At 37.8% G+C, this 25,243-nt stretch overlaps 4 protein-coding genes and 3 long non-coding RNA genes across 11 annotated transcripts in view; 4 read left to right on the top strand and 3 right to left on the bottom strand.

Moving 5' to 3' along the window:
- LOC130700743 (chitin deacetylase 8-like) overlaps nt 1-25,243 on the bottom strand; it is a 71,700-nt gene that overhangs the window by 33,865 nt on the left and 12,592 nt on the right. The window lies entirely within an intron of this gene.
- On the bottom strand, nt 34-5,352 carry LOC130700830 (protein jim lovell-like). Of its 2 annotated transcripts, none has more exons than XM_059496924.1 (8): nt 5,155-5,352; nt 2,870-3,018; nt 2,359-2,520; nt 1,931-2,275; nt 1,482-1,658; nt 1,177-1,378; nt 977-1,098; nt 34-909 (listed from the first exon to the last, which is right to left on the bottom strand). In XM_059496924.1, exons 2-8 carry the CDS (start codon nt 3,011-3,013, stop codon nt 508-510), a joined length of 1,554 nt encoding a protein of 517 aa, XP_059352907.1. In that variant the 5' UTR covers nt 3,014-3,018; nt 5,155-5,352; the 3' UTR covers nt 34-507. The 2 variants fall into 2 exon arrangements, with proteins under 2 accessions (XP_059352907.1, XP_057378800.1); XM_057522817.2 differs by having other exon boundaries at nt 5,159-5,350.
- On the bottom strand, nt 6,318-7,716 carry LOC130700799 (uncharacterized). Of its 3 annotated transcripts, none has more exons than XM_057522785.2 (6): nt 7,524-7,716; nt 7,205-7,420; nt 7,002-7,134; nt 6,855-6,908; nt 6,673-6,746; nt 6,318-6,573 (listed from the first exon to the last, which is right to left on the bottom strand). In XM_057522785.2, exons 1-6 carry the CDS (start codon nt 7,581-7,583, stop codon nt 6,499-6,501), a joined length of 612 nt encoding a protein of 203 aa, XP_057378768.1. In that variant the 5' UTR covers nt 7,584-7,716; the 3' UTR covers nt 6,318-6,498. The 3 variants fall into 3 exon arrangements, with proteins under 3 accessions (XP_057378768.1, XP_057378769.1, XP_057378770.1); XM_057522786.2 differs by having other exon boundaries at nt 7,226-7,420; XM_057522787.2 differs by lacking the exon at nt 6,673-6,746.
- Nucleotides 7,764-13,127, top strand: LOC130700798 (glucose-6-phosphate exchanger SLC37A2-like). The gene is made up of 17 exons (XM_057522783.2): nt 7,764-7,932; nt 9,286-9,469; nt 9,939-10,024; nt 10,107-10,339; nt 10,450-10,596; nt 10,671-10,846; nt 10,950-11,028; nt 11,100-11,235; nt 11,344-11,425; nt 11,485-11,696; nt 11,766-11,927; nt 11,991-12,081; nt 12,202-12,353; nt 12,418-12,585; nt 12,659-12,692; nt 12,815-12,912; nt 12,973-13,127. The coding sequence occupies exons 5-17, from the start codon at nt 10,499-10,501 to the stop codon at nt 13,066-13,068; spliced, it is 1,584 nt and encodes a 527-aa protein (XP_057378766.1). The 5' UTR covers nt 7,764-7,932; nt 9,286-9,469; nt 9,939-10,024; nt 10,107-10,339; nt 10,450-10,498; the 3' UTR covers nt 13,069-13,127.
- On the top strand, nt 16,370-16,835 carry LOC130700836 (uncharacterized). Its single transcript, XR_009421831.1, has 3 exons — nt 16,370-16,452; nt 16,512-16,587; nt 16,643-16,835. It is a non-coding gene; the product is annotated as an uncharacterized LOC130700836 (long non-coding RNA).
- Nucleotides 17,163-18,972, top strand: LOC130700635 (uncharacterized). Its single transcript, XR_009003841.2, has 5 exons — nt 17,163-17,263; nt 17,324-17,396; nt 17,457-17,649; nt 17,725-18,035; nt 18,782-18,972. It is a non-coding gene; the product is annotated as an uncharacterized LOC130700635 (long non-coding RNA).
- On the top strand, nt 19,051-21,233 carry LOC130700828 (uncharacterized). 2 transcript variants are annotated; one of them, XR_009003891.2, is made up of 7 exons: nt 19,051-19,287; nt 19,353-19,465; nt 19,535-19,784; nt 19,846-19,970; nt 20,034-20,214; nt 20,286-20,431; nt 20,497-21,233. It is a non-coding gene; the product is annotated as an uncharacterized LOC130700828 (long non-coding RNA). The 2 variants fall into 2 exon arrangements; XR_009003890.2 differs by having other exon boundaries at nt 19,535-19,970.

Raw genomic sequence — 25,243 nt, 5'->3', positions numbered from 1 at the left:
AATCAGATCCAATAAATATTTTGACCATACGTACACACACCACACGCACGAAAAGAGAAATGTCGTTAAAAAATGTTGCAAAACACAAAAACAAATTGACACTGTTGCGCGAGTGTTTGAAAACGACTACGAACATTTTTCAGAAAACAAAAAGAAGTGAACGAAACAAAAAAAAAAAAATGTTTGATGGGTGGGAAACATTCAACAAACACATCTGATAAATAGGATTATGTGATATAGAAAAATGTTCACACACAAAAAAAAAAAGAGAAGCAGATGCCCAGTATTGGCCATGAGATCGACTGAATTGTATACAATCAACTCCATTTTTCTTTTTTTCTTTTTTTTTTGCTTGTTTCTGGGTATACATGGAGTTACGTCATAGAACATTAAAAAAAAAAAACCAACAAGATGTACAAAAAGAAAATGACTTGCAATTCTCACCGGACGTTTAAAAAAAAATTAACAATGAAATCAAAAAAATTTGAATTTCCCTCCATTTTGTTTTTAAGAGGATTCTTTGTGATGGGCTCCTTGAAGTTTCCTCTGGACTTTACCGTGACGAATGCTGAGAATGAGAGATTCTTGTTTGCTGGCAGCTTCGATATCGGCCGTTGATTTGTCATTCGAATCGCGTTCGACGATTACGTCCTCATCCATGTAACTGTCTACTTCGACGACAAGTTCTTCGGCCGTCATCCCGCCGTTCTCTCCACGTCTGTGCGCTTCTTGCGGATCCGCTTCCCACCATTCACCTCCGTTGCCGCCAACTCCCGAACCGGAAGAGCGACGGTAATCCCGTGTCCAGGCGTGACGCAAATAACCATGACATTCACGGTATCGTCCATAGAGAGTGCTGTACGAAACTCCCAATAATTCCGCTCCTTTCTTCAAGTCCAACTCGCGATCCTTTTTGTTTTCAATCGGGTAAGTTTCAAACAAAAAATTCAAAAATGTCCGTGAAAATAATGAATACCTGAATTCCTTCCATGACAGCTTTAGTGAAAGGTTCTTCCCAGTACTGTTGCCGGGTTCCATGGGCGATGTAGTCATTGAATTTATAGACGGCAAATCCACGGAAGAAACAATGAGGTTCGCCTTTCCAAATCAAATTTAAATTGTGTAAAATATTGAAAACAACATTTGAATTTTGATATGTTTTTCTTGTTTTTTTACTTTTCTCTTGCTGGACTTTGCGTAGAGTTTCGCTATCGCCATCTGGCGGTTGGATAGCGAAATTACCGCGCAATTCCAGCCGGGCGGTCAACTCTTGAAGGTGGGATGGATCCGTTAGACGCAGGTCTAACGCGGACGTCGGTGCGCTCTCCATCGTGTCGCTTCGTGTCGGCGTCTCGGCCTCGTTACGTGGTGGTGGGCCCTGAAAAAAATTAAATTGATTGACGTCTTTTATTTTTATTTGATCGTTGTGAAGGAGAAAAGAAAAACAAAATGAGGGGCGGAACTAAACTTAATGGAGTTACCATAGTAACGACATTTTCTATGCGAGGCGTGAACGTGGCTGAAGACGGCCGACTATTGTCTGAATAATTGGAGTGGTCTTGATGGCTGGCCGTGCCCGGCTCGATTTTGGGTCGAATTCGTCTGCGTTTGCTCGATGGCGATTCGCGTCCCGTCGATGACGACGAAGATTCCACTACCTAAAAAAAAAAAAAAAAAAAGAAACCCCGCCCCAAACATGACAACAAAAATTTCAAAACAAATGAAAGAAAAAAGACTGGAATTTCTAGCAAACAACAAGGAAAGGGAACCCAAACAGCTGTGTGGATCGATATTTCTTTTTTTTTTCTACCTGAACAAAGTCCATGGAACCCAACAAAAAAACGTCAGGTCAAAACTAAAAACTGTTATCGATTTTTATTTCACGTCATTTATTTATTCGTTTTTTTTTTTTCTTTTCTTTTGTTCGTACCGTTGTGATGGCAGCTGACAAAAGGGCGGCGTTCTGAAAGAGGGGCAGGAGGGCCGGCGGCGGAGGCGCTTGACCCATCGTGTGCGGAGGAGGTGAAAATGTGCTCGATTGGCTGTGCGGTGGCGTCGTTGTCGGCGTGGGCGTTTTGCGACACGGCGCCGCTACAGCTCCCGTCGTCAGTGACACCGGCTGCTGCTGTTGTTGTTGTTGTGCCGCTTGAGGCGGTGGCGCTGCAGCCGTGAACGAAGGCTGCTCCATCGAATCGCCGTGTCCTCCCGACGACGCCTGTGCCAAGCCTTTCACACGCAGACTTTCGGCCGTCCGTAATAACGACCCCAACTGATCCTACGTGTCCATTTTTCAATGATTTATTCATTTGAATTCATTTGTTTTTTTGTTTTTTTTTTCAAGTTCCAGAAGCGTCGTACCTGAGAGACGTTGATTTCTCCCTTGTACATGAACTCGACGATGATGGCTAGGTCGTCGAAACTGGTTTCGCGCATGATGACGATCATCGGTCCCGTGACGGGTGGCTCGGCGTGCTCCAAGAAGAGTTGTTCAAAGTAGGTACTGCATGCCGACAGCACCATCTGCAGTGCAAAGAAGCAAGTATGAGAACACAACAAACCCAAGAACGAGTAAAAAAAAAAAAAACGAAAAAAGAAATGGAAAAAGAAAAAAAAAACGGGGAAAAAAGCAAAGCCAAATTATCGATTTTCCGCCAACAACGGGTTCGGGAGCGGAGCACTGCTCCAGGGGGGAAGGGAAAAAGACGAGGTAAAAGGGGGGACAGAAAAAAAAAAAACTGTGGAGGATAATGGATATTTTTCCTTTTTTTTTTATTATTATTATTTTTTTTTTTTTTTTTGGGGGGGGGGGATCTAAAATAAAAAAAAAAGAGAAGGGAGCGAGGGGAAAGAAAAAAGAGATGGGCTGTACCTTGTGAGCGCGGATGCTTCTCCCCTCTGCCGCCAGAGTGACGTCGGTGAAACTCTCATTGGAGAAGAGTCTTCCAAAGACTTTGAGCAGGTTGGTAGAGTGGTTGTTCCATTTCAGACAAAATTGATGGTGAGACATTTCCATCGTACCTGCCATTAAATGTAAAAAAATCTAATATTAATTAAAGGGAAACAAAATGCGATTAGAATTTCGACGCCGATGGACACATGCGGCCGTACATTGAAAATTGTATTTTCTTATTATTATTATTTTTTTTTAATGTTGTATTTTTGTAACGTGCGGAGCGCTGCACGCGGGTTCTTCCCCAATCTTTTGTTATCCATTCTTCTTTTATATATTTTTTTTCTTTACTTTTTTTTTTATTATTATTTTTTTTTTTCCCTTCCACTTTTTTAATTCCCTGCGTTCTCTCTCTCTCTATGTGTGTGTGTGTCTAGTTTCGCTTGTTTATTCTCCCACCCACCCGCTGGCGCTCCTCCTCCCCGGGATAAAAAAAAAAGAAAAAAGAAAAAAAAAAAAAAAAAAAAAAAAAAGGGAAAAACGACGCAGGACGCCTCGAAATCGATCGAGCCGAAACTTGTTATTTTTCGACGTCACACACACACACACACACAAAAACGGGAGAGAGAGAAACGGCAAAAGAGAAAGAAAAAAAAAAAGAAATAAAGTGTGGAGAAAATAACTGACACTTTTTTCTCAGAATTTTTGGCAAGGCTCGAAAAAACCGGTTTCGGGTGGATGAGTCTCCCATCAAAAACGGAAATTGAACGAAACAAAAAAAAAAAAAAAAAGGAGGTGAAGAAAAAAAAAATTGCGTAATAATTTTTATTTTTTTAAATGCTAATTCTTTTTCTTTTCTTTTCTTTTTTTTTCAAACGTGGGGAAATATAACCCGTCCGTTCCTCTCTTTTCATTTATAATATTTTTTTTTTTTTTTTTTTTTTTTACAAGTCATGGCCCAGATAGAAAAAGGGCCCGGACGGACGGGTGGATGAAGAGAAAAGAGGGAGTTGAACAATGCGACCCTCGAAAAATAAAAAAAATACAAAAAATAGAAAGGAAAAAAAATAAATCTAATATGAAAAAAAAAAAAAAAAAGTCACGCCGAAATAGCTAAAGATGGCGCAAGCGCATGCGCCAGCGGGAAAAAAAAAATAATAAAAAAACGGAAAAAAAAAAAAAAAGTAAAAAAAAAATGGATCAAAATTGAAAGTGAGTCAGAGAAAAATTGCATTCGTGTCTCATGATTAATGTGCCCTGTGCGATCAATAAAACTAAAAGCTCAGCTTGTTCTCGCCCAATCCAATCTTGCGGATTAATCAGTCGTCTGCACATTGCCACCACCCCCCCCCCCTTTTTTTTTTTACATCGCCGCCGAATTTTCGAATAGTTTCCAAAAGATGGGGGGTATCGCCCCACTGTTTAGTACATTTCCCATTTATAGCAGACGTACAAAGTTCAATGTTGTTCTTTCGTCTGTTACTGCATCCCGCTGCATTTCGACAATCGTTTTTTCTTCAAAGAGTGTACAGTTTTGTGAGATTGTTTCTTCGAAATTGCACGTGAATAAGAAAAAAGGGGATCTCATTTCTAAAAACCTGAAAGGCGAAATTTTCAAATCACGTTGGCGTGGGGGAAAAAAAAAACGGAGCACGGCGTGCGAGAGAGCGAAATTTCCAGGAAGAGACGAATCGAATTCTCGTGTCCTTTCTCTCTTTCCCGTGAAACCGTTTCGACCATATAGACGTGAGTTCCTTTTTTTGTTTTGTTTTTTTTTGTTTTGTTTTTAAGTTTTCTTTATTTTTGTACCAAAAAAAGAAAGAAAAAGAAAAGAAAGGAATGAATAGAAATGTGAAGCCATGACGGTCATTCGAAATTTGAACAGAGTGCCGGAGGAAATACGACAAGAAAAAAAAACAACACACACACACACACACGACGGAAATATGGCGTCTTTGGCTCGGTTCTCTCCCCCCCGGATGATATTCTTTTTTTTTTTGTACTGTTTTTGTTTGGGTCTTGTTTGTTGGTCTTTTAAAAGCTTCTCCCCCCTTTTTTTTTTTTTCCACGAAATCCCTTCACCTAAATGACGTCACATTGTTGTGTGTGGCTTACTTTTACCGTTAGACCCACACACACACACATTTCGACTTCAAAAAACAAAACACAATTCTAATTCTAAATCATCGTGAAAATCGAAACGAATTTGGGCGAACGTTGTTTGCGAAATTAAAGAAAAACACCAAACACATTGAAGAAGTAACTTACCGGCGAGTAGGGCAGAGCGCGCGCGCGCGCCAAAAACAAACAGAAAATGGACGTCGTCGTGAATCAGATGGACGTCTGCTTTGCCTTTTTCTTTTTTTTTTTTTTTTTTTTTTTTCTCCTTCGTCTTCTATCCCGCAACAGCACGAGTAGTAGACAACAACACACGCGCAGCCGTTGGATGGAGAGAGCCCCAGCAACGAGCTGCAATCGGTTTCAAGTGTCGACTCTCGACTGCAAAACCTTCTCCCTCCCCTCTAACTCTTACTACACACAGCTCTATACCAGAGCGGAGGGACCCGTGCGGGGCCGCGGGGACCTGTGGTGGTGGGGGGAGCTTCTCACAGGGTGGCGGACGGGAGAAGAGTTGAAGAAGAAAAAAAAAAAAAAAAATAAATAATAAAATAAAAAAAAAAAAATTACGGAAAGGAGGGGGAGAGAAAAAAATTTGGGGGGAAAGGAGAATGGGTCACGTGATCTCGGGATACTCGGAAAAGACAGGCGGAGCTTATTTTTCGTTCAAAAACAAAAAAAAAAAGAAGAAATACGAAAACAGAACATTTAAAAACGAACATCTGATAAAGGAATTAAAAAGAAAAATGGGAAAACAAGGAAACTGGAAAAAAATAAATAAAGTTTAAAAAAAAAAAAAAAAAAACAGATTTTTCATTTGGTCTCTATGGTAGCTTTAAAAATGTTTTCCTTTTTTGCACGCAAAAGCCGAAATGGTACGGCGTACCGCATTGGCTATCTCGTCGAGCCGGTGCCGGAGAGAAGGCGGAGCATTTGGATTCCATTTGTTGTAAGTATTTTTTTTTTTTTTTTTTTTCTTTCCCTATTTTATTTTTCATTTTTTTTTTACCCCTTCGATTTATTTTTTTTACCGACGCCCGCCGAAAAAAAAAATGGCCGGTCGCAAAACGCTGCCATCTCTTGTTTATTTCCGTCATCCCATTTTTTTTTTCGGCACACGCAAAACCGATTTCACAACCCTTTTCGTTTTTAACGATCTGCTAAGGTTCGGGTGGTAAAAACAAAGACGACATGCGGGAAAAAATGAATAATAATAAAGAAAAAAAAACGCATCAAAAAGCAATCAGTCTTGATCCATTCAGAATCGTCAGATTCATTAGCGAAAATACATGATTTGGCGGTGCAAATCTAACAAATGGGAAGACAAACGTGTATTTTTTCGAAGCAATTTTCAATTCTCCGCGGGCTCTAACAAAATATAGGTATATATAACATATAAAACACAGCAACAATTTTCGACATCATTAAGCAAAGACAGCGGCTACAGAATTGACGTTCATTAGGAATGCGGAGCGCGTAGGATCAGTTAATTAAAATGTGCTCTTTCCGCATCCAGCGCACTTCCTACTGTGTCTCGACGTCCGTCTTGATGTTGCAGCTTCCACCTTGGATGGATAATGCATTTATAGTTCAGTCAGTTTGTTTGTTTTTTTAAGTGGAAAATGTTTGAAAATGTGACAAGAACGTCCTCCAGTTTTCCTTACGTGATTGAGGCGAAACTCTTTATTCCGAATCTGCTCAAAACAGAGACTCATTTTATCCCTAACCGAATCTCGATCTGCATTTTACGCCGTTTTAGAAAATCAATGTTTTGATCTTTTTGTTGTTATTTTCTTTTTTGTTTCTATTTTAAAAGAAAGATTTTCGCGGAAAACACGGGAAATACCTGTATCAGCATCTAGCGGTGGTTTTTGTAATCTTTTTTCAAGGATCTTTTCGACTGAAGGAGAAAAAAAAAACAAGTTCCACGAAAAAAATTTACATAAAAGCATATGACTCCAATTTGATACTAAAGTAAAAGTACGCCTTTTACCTTGTCGTTGGAGGTTCTCGTACTTTTCTTCAGTTTTCGAAATATGTTCTCGGCTCACTTCTAAGGTATTTTCGAGCACTTCCACTCGTTCTTCCAACAGATGAATTACATGCCATAAAGCAGTCGTGCCATCCTTCCACATTGAATCACAAAATATGTTTTAATAACTTCTCGGAAACAAAACAAAAATTGGTAAGTTATACGTCATTAACATTGAGGCGTACTTGGCTGTTGCAACGTCGTGCTTGATGGACGTTGCGACGCTCCTCATTGGCCAGTTTAAGGAGTGAGCCATATTTTCTCTGGTGGCGACCTGAGCTTTCGTTTTTAGAACGGCCAGTCACCTCGTGAACACGTTGACGCAGACGGCTCCATGGCGATTTTACAGTTTCGTTATTACTTGTATTGTAGCTAGACACCTGCTTCCAAGAATTATGAAACAGGTTTATCCAATAACATAGACATTTTTCAAATTGACATAGATCAGCAAAGGACACGTGGAATAAAAAAAATTATTTTCACCGTTTCTAGAGACGACTGGGGAGTCAATGTAGTGGGAGAAGGAGAGCCATCACGTGCCATTTCGTGACAAGAAAAATCAATAGACAGAGGAGAGGCGGTAAGTTGTGTTTCACTTCTACTAGTTAGGATGTAACTGAAAAATAATTATGGAATCTTTCGAAGGCAGCCAAAGATCATCCTTGGTGTCCGGTTTCAATTGATTCCCGTAATTGCTCATACACGTGGCGATGCTGCTCCCATCTGGTAGGCATTATGTAAATCAGTACACAAAAGTCCAGTGCTTTTCAAAACCAAAAAACTCCAAGACAACCGTATCCAGTTAAGAATTTGTTCTTTGCTGGTTTATATTCGTCCTTATATATACTAATTGCGGCAGCAAGACAAAATGAAAAGCACCTTCTGTTGAACGGTAATTTAGATTTCTTTTCATTAAAAAATAGTGAATAACAACTGTAACTGGGATTGTAAGTCTGCTATTACTGAGTCAAGCATGTAAATTCAAACCAAATTTTAAGGGATTTGCCTTATAATTGGATGTTACTAACTTTGACACCTATTATTTCTTGTACTTCAATGCAAAATATGTTTGACCAGTTAAAATTGTAACTTCCATACCAGTTTTATGCAAATTTTATCAACAAAGACACCGTTAGGTTTGGTAGAGGCAATTTATCAGCAGTAGATGTGTAAATGAAGTTGAAAAAGTTACAACGCCAACAGTAGTTTTGCGTATTCACTTTACTGCCCATAAACCATGGCACAAGGTAAAATTAGTTTTGGTTTCTAAACATATGTCAGAAGGAACGCAGACCTCTTTTTTATTCTTACAATGATTTGTAAAGGCTAATTTTCTGAAACACATGATAAAATTGCCTCTACGTAGTAACCTTGTCTTGTACAATGCCAGTACTAATCTCCCATTAAAGTGGCAGGTTCTTTATTTATTTTTTTCTTATTTCAAAAATCTTGGTTGAGGGGAAACATGTACACCATGATTATGACACCCATATTGGATTATCATCTTCTGTAGTAGTTCACATCTACCTCAGCACAATTATTAGCACCACCCTCAAGGTTAAACTTCTAAGTTGAGGTACAAGTATTAGAGAACATTGTGTATACACACCCACTATCCCCTAGCCCAAACCTACATTCTTTGCATGCAAATTTTTCAGGAAAATATTTCCCCAATTATTACAGATACTTGGAAGAATGGTTTACGCTAATGCCTTCTGTCCAATACGCACCACATTAAGAGCGCAAACAGGCAAATACGTTTTGGAATCTTTGACCCCCTTAATATTTCCTTAGCCTTTTCGCTAATAGAATTCTCAATATTCTTCGTAAAATGATGCATTTGCTATTACTTTCTCCGATGTTACTGGCGTTCATCGGGTAGTGGATTCTATCGACATTCGCAATTGGGGGGTTTAGCGCACGGCAGGTTGTCCAGTACTCTTTCCTCGTTCTCCCCCATCAACGTATCTGGGCGCGTTTCTAAAAATTTGTATTAAAAAAATGTTCGGATGACGTCCTTTCCGTCCCCGCTCGAACAACGTGATATACCGATTAATTGCATGACATTTAAACGCACAGCTTAATTTAGAAGATCAACATATTGGACAATTGCTTTGAAAAACTTGAAACATTGTTCTATTCTAATTTGTACTTTTACGTCATTTTTATGCTTAAAAGTAAAAACTTGCCAATATTTTTAGCTTTCACATCACAATTCAGTCCGTCTAATGCTTATTTTCAACAGGTGTGGCCAAATATGAGATATGAAGTCCGCTGTGTCAAGAATGCATTTCCACCTGGCGTGAATACGCGCTGGGCAGTTCTCGGAAGTGCTGCGTTTTTTAAATTGCCATCAGCGCTGAATTCTGCCTTGATACTTTCATTCATTTCAAGCACAAAACTACGTCTTCTAGATACTGGCCAACACGGTAACAACTCCTAATCATATTAATTAATTAACTTATTATTGTTTTTTTTTAACGGTGTATTTGTGTTATGCCCTGCTCAATAATGATCTCGTTCGAGCTGTAGTTAAGAGAAAAAATTTCATTCTAGGTAAATGTATCTATAGAAAAACATGTACTCTGAAGGTTCTTGCCAGAAATTCGGCGGTCTCAATTCCGTTGTTTCAATTACCGTTTCTTTGCCGAATGCTTTAGGGTTCAGTTAGAGAAATCAACTTCTAGAAAGATTTTATTTAGTAACCTGTCGGTGTGGGTCCCGTAAAACATTCTTGCAAAGGCTTAAGCAGATCACAGCTTTTCTTTGAATTTTGTTTATACCTGCCAGATATTTTTCGTGTCACGGTGCAATGAGCCTACATTCTAATTGCATAGAGGACTTAGCGAGAACGATTTAAATTGAGAGTTAATTTTTTTTTTCTCATTCTAAAAGCAGGTTTCACCATTTTTCCCAATTACGTCTGCGATTGGAGGTTAAACAAGTGAATGTTGGATAAGGAACAGGTTTGTCTTGGTCCCTAGGTCAGTAATCTTTATTTTCAAAAGTTAAATGCAAAAAACCGTTGTTTTTTTACCTGATTTGTTGGAACTCTTTACCTGCTAGGCCAAAGGTCACCTTCCGGGTATATCTGAAAATTTCGTGGGGATCTTTGTCCTTTCTCTTCTGACCTACTTCTTGTTCGTATTTGACATTGCTGGTATAATTTCCCTTCAATGTCTAGGCTATAGGCACAGAATGAGCAATGAGGCACGAGATGAGTTCAAGGTAGTCGTACCCTCACAGAAATCATCCTGCTTCTTACTGGAGTGATCAACAAAGCGGACTACATCTTCTTGGTTCGTACTAGCTTATTTTGTTTTTCTTATATTTTCTGACAGTAAGAACAAATTTTCTCCGAGTTAATTAAAACTAATGGATAATTATAGTTTCCATTATTTACGTCTAGGTTACTCCAAAGTACGACGGAACGTATTTACTGAAAAATTGTACATGAAATGCTACTCGAAAAAGTTTATGACGTTCCGATTGGCATCCGTCTTCTGGAAAAGGTTTCCTTCTTAAAGAATCTTTCCAGTGTTTGGAAAAATCGCTGGTGATTAATTTTTTTTAGATCAAGAATTTTAAGAATTAAACATACTAAACAAAAATTCATTTATAAATCTGAAGGCATCAATTCAACATATTGTTTCTGACGTTTCTCTCCTATGCAAGTTACCACATTTCTCGTAAACCAACGAGCGTCATCAAAAATGTGCTTAATCAAAATTGTACTGGATTGGAACATCTACCGGGATTAAACATAACTGGCATTGAAAATACCTGGTGCAGTTGGCCTCCGTTTGGTAAGTAATTCATCAAACATTCATTAGAATGTCTTTAAATTCAGATAATCTTAATTTTCTTGATTATTCCTTGATTACCTACCGCAATACTGTCCTCAAACAGATGGACAAAATGCTGGTACACTTCTTGGTGCCTTGGACTCTGCCTCCCTGTTTTCATACGCATTCGGGATGTACATAATGTACGTATACTTCTCAAATTTAACCAAATGAAGAAGCTATATAGTAAACTTTAATCTTTTACACTTTGCAGGGGCTTACTTGGAGAGCGTATCAACATCCGATACTTTCTTTCTATTGGAATGATGCTATCTGGATTTTTGGCCTGTTTGCTGGGCTTGGCATATTGGGCTGATATTCACTCTTTAACGTATTTCCTTATCGTTCAGGTATAATATTTTCCTTGTTTTTTATTTACGAGTGATCAAAGAAAAATTCTAAACAAAAAGGTGTAGTACAACTTGGCGAGTTATTAAAACATTCGGTTTTTGCCATAGATTTTAGCAGGACTTTTCCAGTCCACTGGTTGGCCAGGTTGCGTAACCGCTGTAGGTAACTGGTTTGGGAAAAGCAAACGAGGTACGTTCTCCTGTGCACTGGTATAAACAATTCAGCTTTAAATGAATTATTATGGACAGGACTTATAATGGGCATTTGGCGCTCACACCACAGCATCGGAAATATCATTGGTACGCTGATTGCCGGAGCTTTTGTCGAGGAGGCATGGGGTCTTTCGTTTGTTGTTCCAGCTGCCATAATTTTTGGATTAGGTTTGTTTCTCTTCCTTTTTTTGGTTCCTGACCCTCGAGCTGTGGGATGCGACGTTCCAGAACACACTGGTTGCGTATCGGTGAGAACCTAATATCATAACGTGCTTAAACATTCCTTTCTTAAATCTAAACAATTAACTTCTTTCAAGCAAACGTATCCCACTGTGGAGAATGCTGCATTCGAAAGCCAAGGAAATGGTAGTACGAGATCCACCACTTCCGAGATGAACGAACAATGCGACCCTCCATCGGAGTTGAAAGCTGAGGATAAAGAAAAAGCCATTAGTTTCTGGAGGGCCGTTCGGATTCCCGTAATACGTTGTGCCTAGAAAAACGTTTTCTCCATGCAACCTAATGTTTTCTTAATTTTCTAGGGCGTCGTTGAGTATTCGTTTAGCCTGTTTTTCACAAAGTGTATCAATTATACTTTCCTTTATTGGCTACCACGTTATCTGAAGGATTCAAGTAAGCTTCATCCTTTTTTGCCATTCAACCTTGTTTTCTAAAAATTTCTATCAATTAAGTGGCTATCTCGTAGTGAATCGGTAAACATGTCAAAATTTAATGAATAATTTATCTTCAAAGGTGAAACGTTGGGTAGTCAGCAAGCTGCTGATTTATCGACTCTCTTTGATATTGGCGGAATATTCGGTGGTGTGTTAGCTGGCCTTTTGAGCGATCTCACGGGCATGAGTGCTTTTACGTGTTCTGGCTATTTTATTCTTACAATACCAGCGGTAATCTATTGTCAACATAGTCATATTTTTATTCATTTCATAATTTTTTTTTTGCTCAATTCAGCTGTTCATTTACAGGGAATTCGGATCTGTAGGTGGAGCGTTCAATATGACGTTATTGTTTCTAGTTGGTTTTCTCGCAAACGGACCGTACGCTTTGATCACGACAGCTGTGTCCGCTGATTTGGGAACCCATCCTGAAGTAAAAGGATCTACCCGTGCCTTGGCGACGGTAAACCAATGTGTTCTGTTATTGGCACCTAGAGTTATAAAAGGTTTTTGCGTATTTTTAACAAACATTCTAGGTAACGGCAATTATTGATGGCACAGGTTCAATAGGTAAGCTAGAGGCACATTTTGTAATCAATGAATATTTCTGCAGTAGCATTCATGTTCAACCTGCGTGTTCACACTGTTAGAATTAATGCAACCACATAATTCTCGGACAATTATGCATTAAGGTGCAGCCGTCGGACCACTTGTTGCAGGACCCTTGTCGAATTTAGGTTGGGACTACGTTTTCTACGCATTGATGGTGGCAAGTGCAATGGGATTATTGGTAAGATAGCAAAACTTATTATCGCTTTTTTGTGTAATGAATGTCTTTTCAACTGTATAGTTATTGACGAGACTAATGGTAAATGAGGCAAAGGCAAAACGCGGAAACAAGAATAGCCCACGTCTTGTAACTCAATTAGCAATGGTAAAACTCTAGAATTAACCATGAATGTAGCACAAGTTTTCTTTCGATTCTTTTACCTTCCATTTTCAACCCATGCCCAATACAAGTAATGCAACGTATGTTTAACACATACCTTTTCTTAGTTGAACTGCAATTGAAGTCTAGGAAGCTTTTGGCAAGCTTATTATTCTTTTTATGTTGAAACTTTCATGGTGATTGAACGGAGAGAAAGCACTAGCACACTTGGATCCAAAACATTACCATCAAGGTACTTTATCTTACTTTTCTACATCAAATGTTATCAATATATTTTTTTAAAGATAGCGTCGCTTCCAACACCGTGACTATTGACTGGCAGCTGAGCAGCCAATGGTAATTTTATTAATGCGATGTACGTTTCTGTATCGTTTACCGATCTTAATCAATTGGCAGGAATTTTAGTAAAACTGGGACGAGAACAGATTGTTATTAGAAGTAAATTATAATTTACAATTTATCTGGCTAATACCATTTCCGATTAAACAATAGGTAGGAGTCATTGGTTTACTAAGTTAATCAATTTCAATTTTTTTTTTCAGTGCGTTAAAATGGATTAACTTGAAATAACAAACAAATAAAATGATACATGGAAAGATAGATTTTCGGTTGCAAATATGAAAAGTACAATAGTGCTTCGATCAGCATTTCACGGTAATGTAGTAAATATTTCTATTGCTAAAAAAATTATATTTAAAAGCAAGGGTAGTATATTTAGGGTTATAGTTGGCTAATTTATATGACCATTAAATTTTATGATCTCCGGATGTAACGCTGAATCCTAAAAATAGTATGGGTACCGCTTTTCGGTTAAAGTTAATTTTAGTCATTTTAAGTAATTATACAAGGGTTAATATCAATGCCATTTAAAATGCTTAAAAATTTGTATTTCATTCAGGAGTAGCAGGCTCGTAATATGACTTAAAAGCAAATTATTTCGTGATGACGACCGGTAGTGATGACTCCTAGTAACCACAGCGAACATACATTTATGGTACTATTATATGTTTTAAACAAATAGTGGTACTTAAACTTGAGTTCCTCATGTGTAGCAGCTTGATAGGCACCTGTGGTTAACCTGTCATCAGCTACTCACAAAAGCTCTGACAACCCACCGTACTACAAAGGAATAGAACACTAATGGCAACATTCTGATCTAAGTTAAAATTAGTTTATGTTAATATATTTCTCGAACTAATTTTTACAGTTAAGATATTCTCGCATTGACTGCATCACAAAATAACAAACGAATCCAATTACCAAGAAATTAACTTACCTGATTAATTAATTAGTGTACAGCTGGTCCTGGAGTAGATTATATTATTAGAAATATAATATGACTTTCAATCAATCTGGTTAATACCATTTCCCATTAGGTAATGTAATCACCTACCCATTAACCCGGTGCTTCCAGTTAACTTTTTGCTTTTACATGGTAAGTCACTTTTCAGACTTTACTATAATCGTATTAGTAGTTAATATGGTAAGATTTTCAAATTTATTTCTTTTTTCTGATTTGAAAGAAAATTTAACGTTCATTTGCAGGTACGGGAACAGTACAAATGCGTTTCACGAATATTTAATTATTATTATTTCACGAAGTAAAAGTCTTCAACAGTGATCGGCATTTGGCATTACCGTTACATCAGCCCCTAACAAACGAAATGTACAACTGATGAAAATTGAAGTTATTTTGGTATTTCATTTTCATAAAAGTTCAAATTAGTTTTAAAATAAGTATATTATTATACAAGTTGAAAAATCAACGACATTTAAGATGCTTGATAATTTGTATCTAAATTTAGGAGCAGCAGCATAGTAATGTGACTTGAAAGTAACTGATTGCAAGTACAGTATATTGCAGAAAAATGTGGCGGTCTTCCCTATCCTTTGTTTGCCAAACCTGACACATTTCACTGCAACCTCCTGTACATGATGGATGAAATGAAACAGTATGGTACTAATATATATGCTTTAAATAATTAGTGGTACTTACACTTAAATTCCTCATTTGTTGCAATTTGGTAGACACTCGGAGTAACCTATCAGCTACTAACAGAAGGACTGCAAACCGTCGTACTATAAAGAAATACAACATTATTGGTAACACAGTTTAATTAAACTACTTAGTTTTTGCTACCATAGATTTCGAACTAATTTTGTTTTACACAGCTAAGATACACTCGCATTCACTGCATAAAAAATTAACTAACGTAACTAATGAACACTAATCAACTTACCTGACAGCCTAAGCGCCCGACGATGGTATAGGAGTGGTCGTACATTTGCAGAGGAAATACCTCATACGAATGTGACTGCATAGCATCGTGTGGCGCCTTAAATACTCGCAGACATGGTGCCACATTATTGCTTTCCCGGAAGTAGAGGGTAGGGTAGAGGAACCCAATTCTGAAGGTCGATAGGTTGAAGGCAAATTTTTTATTTCCAGGTGAGCCCGAGGTTATGGCCATTCCGCATCGATTGACCCAATGTGTTACCAAGGGCCAAAAACAGATGAAGAACCTCGGGCAATTCACAAAAAAAGGGGGGGAGGAAGAAAAAAAGAATCTAGAAGCTCAGTAGCTCGTTGATCAGCACGCGGTGCACTAGTGTAGATTTCTTGCTTGCAATCCTCATGTAGTGATTGTTAGAACTTTCGCACGTGCACTCAGCTTTTGCACTTTGTAGATTCATCAATTAGGCACTAATAACGCACTGCATCAGCACCTGGTTTAGCCTCTGCACTGGTTTTGTTTAGTTAGGGAGTACGATAAGTGTAGATGAAAGAGATAAACGTAGATTAAGTTAAAGATAAGTAAATCTAAAGTTAAGTTAAGGATAGGTAAATCTAAAGTTAAGTTTAAGGATAGGTAAATCTAAAGTTAAGATTAAGGCTAGGTAAATCTAAAGTTAAGATTAAGGCTACTTGAAGTAAGGCGTAAAGCGTAGTCCACCTCACTTCGTTATTTATGCACAACACTATCCCAGCGATTTTCTTCCACTGTTTTATGTAATTATTTACCGTAGTCGTTCGCAAACCATTTTTCTACGAACATTTGTACGTTTCGAATTCATACAGTTTACACATGAACAAGCCAAACCCAATCCAAACAACCTCCTGACTCTTTATCTATTAATAAACAATTTCTTTTTCAGGAACTTTTTATCCAATGTAACTGTAATTTGTGTACTTGATGCCTGTTAGAATTAAGATGAAACACGGTGCTTTTCAAATATTAAAAAAAAAAAAAAAAATTTATTTTTTATTTTTTTATTTTTTGTCCCTTCCTTACATACAGGAGTGCAATCTCTGGGGCCGAAGAGGACATTGGGCAACGAGGATAGCCCCGCAGCCACTGGAATATCGTCCAGGATTCTAAGGTATATAATAAAAAATTTAGTATCTAACTATGTATTCGTTTTAAATTTTATATATCTAGGAGGGCCACATCACCACCGAAGGGGGACCGTTGGGCAACGAAGGTCACCGCAAGAATCCTAGCCCAAAATCGCAAGGTATTTAACAATTTTAAGTGTTTTTACCATGTTCTGTCTATTTATCTGTGTCTAGGAGGGCTTGCAACACTACCGAGGAGGATTACTGGGCGTCGGGGATCGCCGCCGAAGTCGCCAAGGGTTGCCAGGTATTGCTTTAACAATTTTAAATGTCTAATCGTTTTTTTTTTTAAATGTATTTAGGGTGGTCCACATCACCGAAGAAGGCCACCGGACAACGAGGTTCGCCGTCGGAGCCACCTTGATCGTCGCCCAAAATTGTCAAGTATTTCATTAAAAATTTTAAGTTTTGAACTATGGTTTTATTTTGTTTTTATGAATTTAGGAGGGCTACATCACCATCGAAGAGGATGCGTGACATCGAGGATCGCCGCTGGAGCAACGAGATTGCCAGCACGGTATTGAGGTATTTTTAAAAAAACGTTTAAGTGCTTAATCATGTTTTTTTTTATGTATGTAAGAGGGACCTACCACCGCCGAAGAGGATGGTGGACGCCGAAGAGGATGGTGGAGCACCGACATCGTCGTCATAGATGTTTCAGGTATGTTTTACACGTTTAACTGTCTAACCATGTTTTTTTTTTGTATTTAGGAGGGTTCCATCATCGCTAAGGAGGACCACTGGACAACGAGGTTCGTCGTCGGAGGTATCATAATTGTCGCCCAAAATTATCAAGTATTTAATTGAAAGTTTTAAGTTTTACACTATGATTTTATTTTGTTTTTATGGTTTTAGAAGGGCTCCACTATCATTGATAAGGATGTAGGACGCCGTCGGAGTCACCATGATCGTCGCCCAAAATTGTCAAGTATTTATTTGTAAATTTTAAGTGTTACACTATGATCTTACTTTGTTTTTATGTATTTAGGAGGGCCCTACCACCACCGACGAGGATGCTGGGCATCGAGGATCGCCGATGGAGCAACGAAATTGTCGCCATGGATGTAGCAGGTATATGTTTACACGTTTAATTGTCTAATCATTTTTTTTATGTATTTAGAATGGCCTACATCACCACTGAAGAGGGCCACAGGGCAATGAGGTTCGCCTTCGGAGCTACGGTAATTGTTGCCCAAATTTGTCAAGTATTTAGTTGAAAGTTTTACGCCATAATTTTGTTGTTTTTATGTATTTAGAAGGGTTCTGCCACCACCGAAGAGGACGCTGGAGGCTGAAGAGGACGCTGGAGGCTGAAGAGGACGCTGGAGGCTGAAGAGGACGCTGGAGGCTGAAGAGGACCGAGATCGTCGCCACGGATATTCAGGTATATATTTTTTTTAATTTAGTGTCTAACCATAGTTTTTTTTTTTTTTTTTTTTTTACGTACATAGGAGGGCCCCGCCACCACCGAAGAGGACCACTGGACGTCGTGGATCGTCGTTGGAGGAATGAGGGTCGTCGCCCAGCTCCGAGATTCACGCCCATTAGGACGATGGAAATAAAGATGGTACGGTGGAGTATTGCCAAATTGGCTTTCACTTACTTTCTTTCGTATTGTGATTTGTGTGATTGATAGATGTGTTTGCTTCGTTCCTTTTTCCCTCCCATTATTTTCCCTCAAGCATTATTGCTTATGATTTTACCTTCCACTGAGCACGCAATTTCACTACACCTGCACCGCACGGATCGTTCACGGCTTGTATTCGACTTAATGCACCGGGTTGGGATTAGTGGTTTAGGTAATGTAGCCCTACTTACATAGGTTCAACGCCAAGTATTTGTTTGCTGCAGATTTGCAAAACACTAACTGCTTTAAAAAGAAAAGTAAAACAAAATAAATTACTGTTGTATTTTGAATATTGAATAGTGACTTGAAAAATAGGAATACTAAAACATTTAATTGCTTGTGATCGATTTGCCTACAACGATTGACAACCCGATAAAAACATGATGGGGTAATAACCCGTTTAACCTGCCCCATAAACGGAAATGAACAACCCGCTCAACAAAACGCGACACGATCGAAGCGGGGCTGTGAATCTGACCCTAGTCTTTCTTCCTTAACCTTCCCCTTTCCACTTACCAATTCGATGTTTTGCAACGCTGTCTAACATGTCTGCACAAGGGCATATGAATTTCAGTGTTGTATGCGCAGAAAGTATGTAAGCAAAACAGAGATACCGGTAGATATATTCGATAATTTCATATTGGCAAAATTTTATTTGGCATTTAATCCAGCTTTGGTAATTTTAGAATTTTGAAGACGTGTAGCGAACGCAAAGATATGGCAGCATCGAAGACCACTCACGAGCGTTGCATCGTTAAAATTAAAGGGGATTATAGTTCAACATGGCGACGACAGGACACCCACCTGTAAAGCCTTGACCACAGAAGAGAATTTTAACGAAGTCATAGAAATTCTCCTTGATTTTGAAAAACAGACTAGACCCGTGAGTTGAATTTCTGTATCTTTTTGTATCTTACTTGATCCTATGCTTTGCTTACAGGTAGATACCATTTCAGCAAGGTGCATCTTGGAAACGATTGTGCAGATCAGTTTCGGAATTAAGCAGTGGCACCTTATCAATGAAAATATCCTAAGCTAGAACTAATGATGGAGCAAGCTAAAGGCTTCTGGTCTAATAGTACCAACTAGTATGGCGAATGGGAGAGACCTCCACCCCGTCATGAATTGTGGATATGAATGTACAAATCTGTGATTACTGGATTTGATACTCAGAACTGTTCCTGTTAGAAAGGTGCACATCTTTGTTTCTGTTATTCTTTTTTACATAAAATATTTTATTTTCAATCTATGTTGGAGTGAATCGAGGCTGATGCATAATGCAAGAGAAATAGGGTAAAGTTGCTGAAGCCGCAGACATTCTCCAAGAACGTCTGTTCAAGACCAGTGATTCTATGGAAAAGCTAGAAAATGTAAGATTTACTAATTTTGGTTTTAATGTCAAATAATTCTGTCATGCAATTCTCATGTTCTAATACCAGTGAACAGGTTGAGCTTATCCTGAAACCAATGAGATTGTTTCTTCTTCATCTGCACTCAGATCATTTTGAAGAAGATAAGTGTCAGATTTGTTTTTAGAGAAACATGTGCTAAGTCTTAAAGTGAAATTTTTTCATGTAGGAATACTTTAACGTTGTTCCATTTGTCTTATTAAGCGTGGGAAGGTGGAGAGGAAATGTTGGTAAATTATTCATCATTGTGTAGATTCCTGATAGATGTTGACAAGAACAGGTATTACATCTCTACATTTGTTAACATAATCAAGCCATGTATAACATAACAGTGATCCAAGAGAAAGAGCTTCTGCAATTGTTGGTGGTTGTCGAGCTGATGTTTCGCCGACACGCTGTGTCAATAGTACAAACTAGTATGGCGAAGGGAGAGACCTTCCTCCCGACAATGATATCATTAACATAGGTCAGTGCAGTAAATCACATTTATAGTAGAGAAAAACGTACAAGTAACTTCTTTTTGCATAAGTTAATGAGGATGGCGAGAAACGGTGGAAAGTTACCGAATACGTCTTGTATAGAATGTCCGAATCATGGCCAAACACTACAGCCTTGTGACGATCAATGGATGGTTGCACACTTTGACTATTTTGTTGAGGGAAGAGAAGAATTTCAATCCAATTTAATGTGCAGAAGGACGGACGTACTCTGTAAAAAAAAAAAAAAAAAAAAAAACACTTACCTATCCGGTTTTTAAAATTTTTTCTTAAATTTTAAATAGGTTGGGTGGTAGAGAAGAATCGCGATGCTATTCGATAACACGAATGAGGCGGATGAACACTTTGTAAACCTGGATTAACTATGCAAATTAGATTGCATCACATCTGGAATTTAGCTGCGTGTAATGGGTTCAACATATCAGCAGAAGTACGTTTATTGCCAAAAATTTTTCGGAAATGTAATGTGTTGATGTGATTAATGCATTTTTACAGATAGACCAGAATAAGTCATTCAATGAACTGGGCATTGGAATGTGGGAGAATGAGATATATTGCTAGGAATTTGAAGAAATGGTAAGTGAAGGAGAAATGATCTAACACCAAAAGCCTATAAGATTGAGCGTTGGCAGAACATTGCAAGTGCTTTGTTGAAGGATAGGCAATGAGGTATGTTTAAAAAAATGGCGATTAATAATTCAGTACGGAATTGCATAATGTTGCTAGTCTGGGGTAAAAGTTTACTGGTTTAGTTTTTTTTATTTTGATTTACGTGATAGGTTAAATCATATTAAAATTATTCGTTTAATATTCCTTTCCGATTGGGTGTACATAATACACGTGCCCACGGAAAAGATATATTACCCCGCGGAATAAAAATAATGCGTAAAACGCAAAGCAATAATAAGCCTTTCCGATTGGGTTTATTTAATACACTAGCCCACGAAAAGGATAAAATAACTTGAAGGAATAATAAAAATGCGCAAGAAAAACAAATGCAGGGTGTTGGGTTTATAAATTGCACATATATTTAGCTTGCCGTTCATATGCCTTGCAAGAACGGAAATTTTATTTTAAGAGGGTTATTTTATTCGTGCTGTAATGATATTAACATTGGTAAGTCTGGAGATATGCAAGACATTTTACTTGTGAACTGTAAAATGTATAAGGCGATATGTAGAAAGAGATGGGAGTTTTGGTAATTATAAATGGGTTTATATCAACCGTAAAATTCGGCAAAGGTATGCATTATAACAAGTACAGTAATTATACAAAGTACTTAGTAGAAATGGGGAAACGTTTTTATAGTAATAATTGTGATATATTTATCTGCAAGTTGTAAATAAATGACTACAATAACACCAATTAGTAATTTGTCAAAAAATTATTGCACTTACCAATATTAACATAATCTAGAGCTATATCGTTTACATATTTACATCATGTTATACACTTTCTGGTTTTCGGACCCGAACCTTCGACCTATAGCGTCCCATGCCGATCCTCTGCATATGGGCCACCATCGACATATTCAACTTTGACGTATCGATTAGCATATATTGTTAACCTAAGTAAATACGAGCACACAAATGTAGCTGCACAAATGTTCAATCAAGATATCCATTAATGGCTCAGTTGTAGAGTGCTGACTTGGTATTTCAAAGGTCCTTGGTTCAACTCCGAGAGTAGACATGGTGATAATAATTGTACCATGTGAATCTGTTGTATTCCACCATAATTAAAAATCTATTATAAGCTTGCATACTTATACGCTATACCTACACCACTTGGAGTTGAACTCCCAACCTTATAGTTACAATGCTGCTCCTCTACCACTGAGCTACCATTGACACATTTTAATACCATGACTCTGCCAATACACTAAATTAACTATCTCCAAGGTAGCATACGTAAAAAGGCTCTAAAAATCGAAATGTTGATTACAAGCAAGTTATGGCACGATGGTAAAGTGCTTGCGTCTGAATACATAGTGCTGTGGTTCAAATCCCAGATCATCCAATGTAAATAATTAAATGATTCTAACAGTTGGCCGACTCAATGTGATTTACATGACGGTTGTGGTTCAAGTCCCACAGCAATTTACCTTGCCGTAAATCATTAATGGCAAATGACGTTCGGCGAAGATAAAGGGTAAGAGAAAGCCAAGGTTTAAAAAATTCTGGCAAAGGTCAAGTCCGAATGACAGCCAAGGTTACGATAACCTTAAAGGATGACCTTAAGGTCGTACATTTGACAGTGAAACTTTTTGAAGGTCAAATATATGACCTTGAAAATTTTGAAATATGGGATCCGGGATATGGGATCCGGGATATGGGATATGAAATCCGGGATATGGGATCTGGGATATGGGATATGGAATCCGGGATATGGGATCTGGGATATGGGATATGGAATCCGGGATATGGGATATGGGATATGGGATCCGGGATATGGGATATGGGATATGGGATATGGGATATGGGATCCGGGATATGGGATATGGGATCCGGGATATATATATATTTCAAGGTCGAATATTCGACCTTCAAAATTTTCAAGGTCATATATTTGACCTTCAAAAAGTTTCACTGTCAAATGTACGACCTTAAGGTCATCCTTTAAGGTTATCGTAACCTTAGCTGTAATTCGGACTTGACCTTTGCCAGAATTTTTTAAACCTTGGCTTTCTCTTACCTTTTATCTTCGCCGAACGTCATTTGCCATTAATGATTTACGGCAAGGTAAATTGCTGTGGGACTTGAACCACAACCGTCATGTAAATCACATTGAGTCGGCCAACTGTTAGAATCATTTAATTATTTACATTGGATGATCTGGGATTTGAACCACAGCACTATGTATTCAGACGCAAGCACTTTACCATCGTGCCATAACTTGCTTGTTATCAACATTTCGATTTTTAGAGCCTTTTTACGTATGCTACCTTGGAGATAGTTAATTTAGTGTATTGGCAGAGTCATGGTATTAAAATGTGTCAATGGTAGCTCAGTGGTAGAGGAGCAGCATTGTAACTATAAGGTTGGGAGTTCAACTCCAAGTGGTGTAGGTATAGCGTATAAGTATGCAAGCTTATAATAGATTTTTAATTATGGTGGAATACAACAGATTCACATGGTACAATTATTATCACCATGTCTACTCTCGGAGTTGAACCAAGGACCTTTGAAATACCAAGTCAGCACTCTACAACTGAGCCATTGATGTATATCTTGATTGAACATTTGTGCAGCTACATTTGTGTGCTCGTATTTACTTAGGTTAACAATATATGCTAATCGATACGTCAAAGTTGAATATGTCGATGGTGGCCCATATGCAGAGGATCGGCATGGGACGCTATAGGTCGAAGGTTCGGGTCCGAAAACCAGAAAGTGTATAACATGATGTAAATATGTAAACGATATAGCTCTAGATTATGTTAATATTGGTAAGTGCAATAATTTTTTTACAAATTACTAATTGGTGTTATTGTAGTCATTTATTTACAACTTGCAGATAAATATATCACAATTATTATTATAAAAACGTTTCCCCATTTCTACTAAGTACTTTGTATAATTACTGTACTTGTTATAATGCATACCTTTGCCGAATTTTACGGTTGATATAAACCCATTTATAATTACCAAAACTCCCATCTCTTTCTACATATCGCCTTATACATTTTACAGTTCACAAGTAAAATGTCTTGCATATCTCCAGACTTACCAATGTTAATATCATTACAGCACGAATAAAATAACCCTCTTAAAATAAAATTTCCGTTCTTGCAAGGCATATGAACGGCAAGCTAAATATATGTGCAATTTATAAACCCAACACCCTGCATTTGTTTTTCTTGCGCATTTTTATTATTCCTTCAAGTTATTTTATCCTTTTCGTGGGCATTAAATAAACCCAATCGGAAAGGCTTATTATTGCTTTGCGTTTTACGCATTATTTTTATTCCGCGGGGTAATATATCTTTTCCGTGGGCACGTGTATTATGTACACCCAATCGGAAAGGAATATTAAACGAATAATTTTAATATGATTTAACCTATCACGTAAATCAAAATAAAAAAAACTAAACCAGTAAACTTTTACCCCAGACTAGCAACATTATGCAATTCCGTACTGAATTATTAATCGCCATTTTTTTAAACATACCTCATTGCCTATCCTTCAACAAAGCACTTGCAATGTTCTGCCAACGCTCAATCTTATAGGCTTTTGGTGTTAGATCATTTCTCCTTCACTTACCATTTCTTCAAATTCCTAGCAATATATCTCATTCTCCCACATTCCAATGCCCAGTTCATTGAATGACTTATTCTGGTCTATCTGTAAAAATGCATTAATCACATCAACACATTACATTTCCGAAAAATTTTTGGCAATAAACGTACTTCTGCTGATATGTTGAACCCATTACACGCAGCTAAATTCCAGATGTGATGCAATCTAATTTGCATAGTTAATCCAGGTTTACAAAGTGTTCATCCGCCTCATTCGTGTTATCGAATAGCATCGCGATTCTTCTCTACCACCCAACCTATTTAAAATTTAAGAAAAAATTTTAAAAACCGGATAGGTAAGTGTTTTTTTTTTTTTTTTTTTTTTTTTTTACAGAGTACGTCCGTCCTTCTGCACATTAAATTGGATTGAAATTCTTCTCTTCCCTCAACAAAATAGTCAAAGTGTGCAACCATCCATTGATCGTCACAAGGCTGTAGTGTTTGGCCATGATTCGGACATTCTATACAAGACGTATTCGGTAACTTTCCACCGTTTCTCGCCATCCTCATTAACTTATGCAAAAAGAAGTTACTTGTACGTTTTTCTCTACTATAAATGTGATTTACTGCACTGACCTATGTTAATGATATCATTGTCGGGAGGAAGGTCTCTCCCTTCGCCATACTAGTTTGTACTATTGACACAGCGTGTCGGCGAAACATCAGCTCGACAACCACCAACAATTGCAGAAGCTCTTTCTCTTGGATCACTGTTATGTTATACATGGCTTGATTATGTTAACAAATGTAGAGATGTAATACCTGTTCTTGTCAACATCTATCAGGAATCTACACAATGATGAATAATTTACCAACATTTCCTCTCCACCTTCCCACGCTTAATAAGACAAATGGAACAACGTTAAAATATTCCTACATGAAAAAATTTCACTTTAAGACTTAGCACATGTTTCTCTAAAAACAAATCTGACACTTATCTTCTT

This window comes from Daphnia carinata, chromosome 9 (genome assembly GCF_022539665.2).
Source record: "Daphnia carinata strain CSIRO-1 chromosome 9, CSIRO_AGI_Dcar_HiC_V3, whole genome shotgun sequence".
Taxonomy (NCBI): domain Eukaryota; kingdom Metazoa; phylum Arthropoda; class Branchiopoda; order Diplostraca; family Daphniidae; genus Daphnia; species Daphnia carinata.
This window is presented reverse-complemented; position numbering and strand designations above follow the sequence as displayed.

Bases quoted from the DNA above. Each gene is read 5' to 3' on its own strand.
- LOC130700830 (XM_059496924.1), bottom strand. From the start codon at position 3,013: ATGGAAATGTCTCACCATCAATTTTGTCTGAAATGGAACAACCACTCT. The intron at 1,659-1,930 runs GTACGAACAAAA...TTTTTTTTTTAG, and splicing joins TGTCAGCTGCCATCACAACG to GTAGTGGAATCTTCGTCGTC. The intron at 1,099-1,176 runs GTAAAAAAACAA...TGATTTGGAAAG, and splicing joins CAAAGTCCAGCAAGAGAAAA to GCGAACCTCATTGTTTCTTC.
- LOC130700799 (XM_057522785.2), bottom strand. From the start codon at position 7,583: ATGGCACGTGATGGCTCTCCTTCTCCCACTACATTGACTCCCCAGTCG. The intron at 6,909-7,001 runs GTAAAAGGCGTA...TTTCTCCTTCAG, and splicing joins CGAGAACCTCCAACGACAAG to TCGAAAAGATCCTTGAAAAA. The intron at 6,574-6,672 runs GTAAGGAAAACT...TATCCATCCAAG, and splicing joins AAGAGTTTCGCCTCAATCAC to GTGGAAGCTGCAACATCAAG.
- LOC130700798 (XM_057522783.2), top strand. From the start codon at position 10,499: ATGCTACTCGAAAAAGTTTATGACGTTCCGATTGGCATCCGTCTTCTG. The intron at 11,029-11,099 runs GTACGTATACTT...TACACTTTGCAG, and splicing joins GCATTCGGGATGTACATAAT to GGGCTTACTTGGAGAGCGTA. The intron at 12,354-12,417 runs GTAATCTATTGT...TGCTCAATTCAG, and splicing joins TTATTCTTACAATACCAGCG to CTGTTCATTTACAGGGAATT.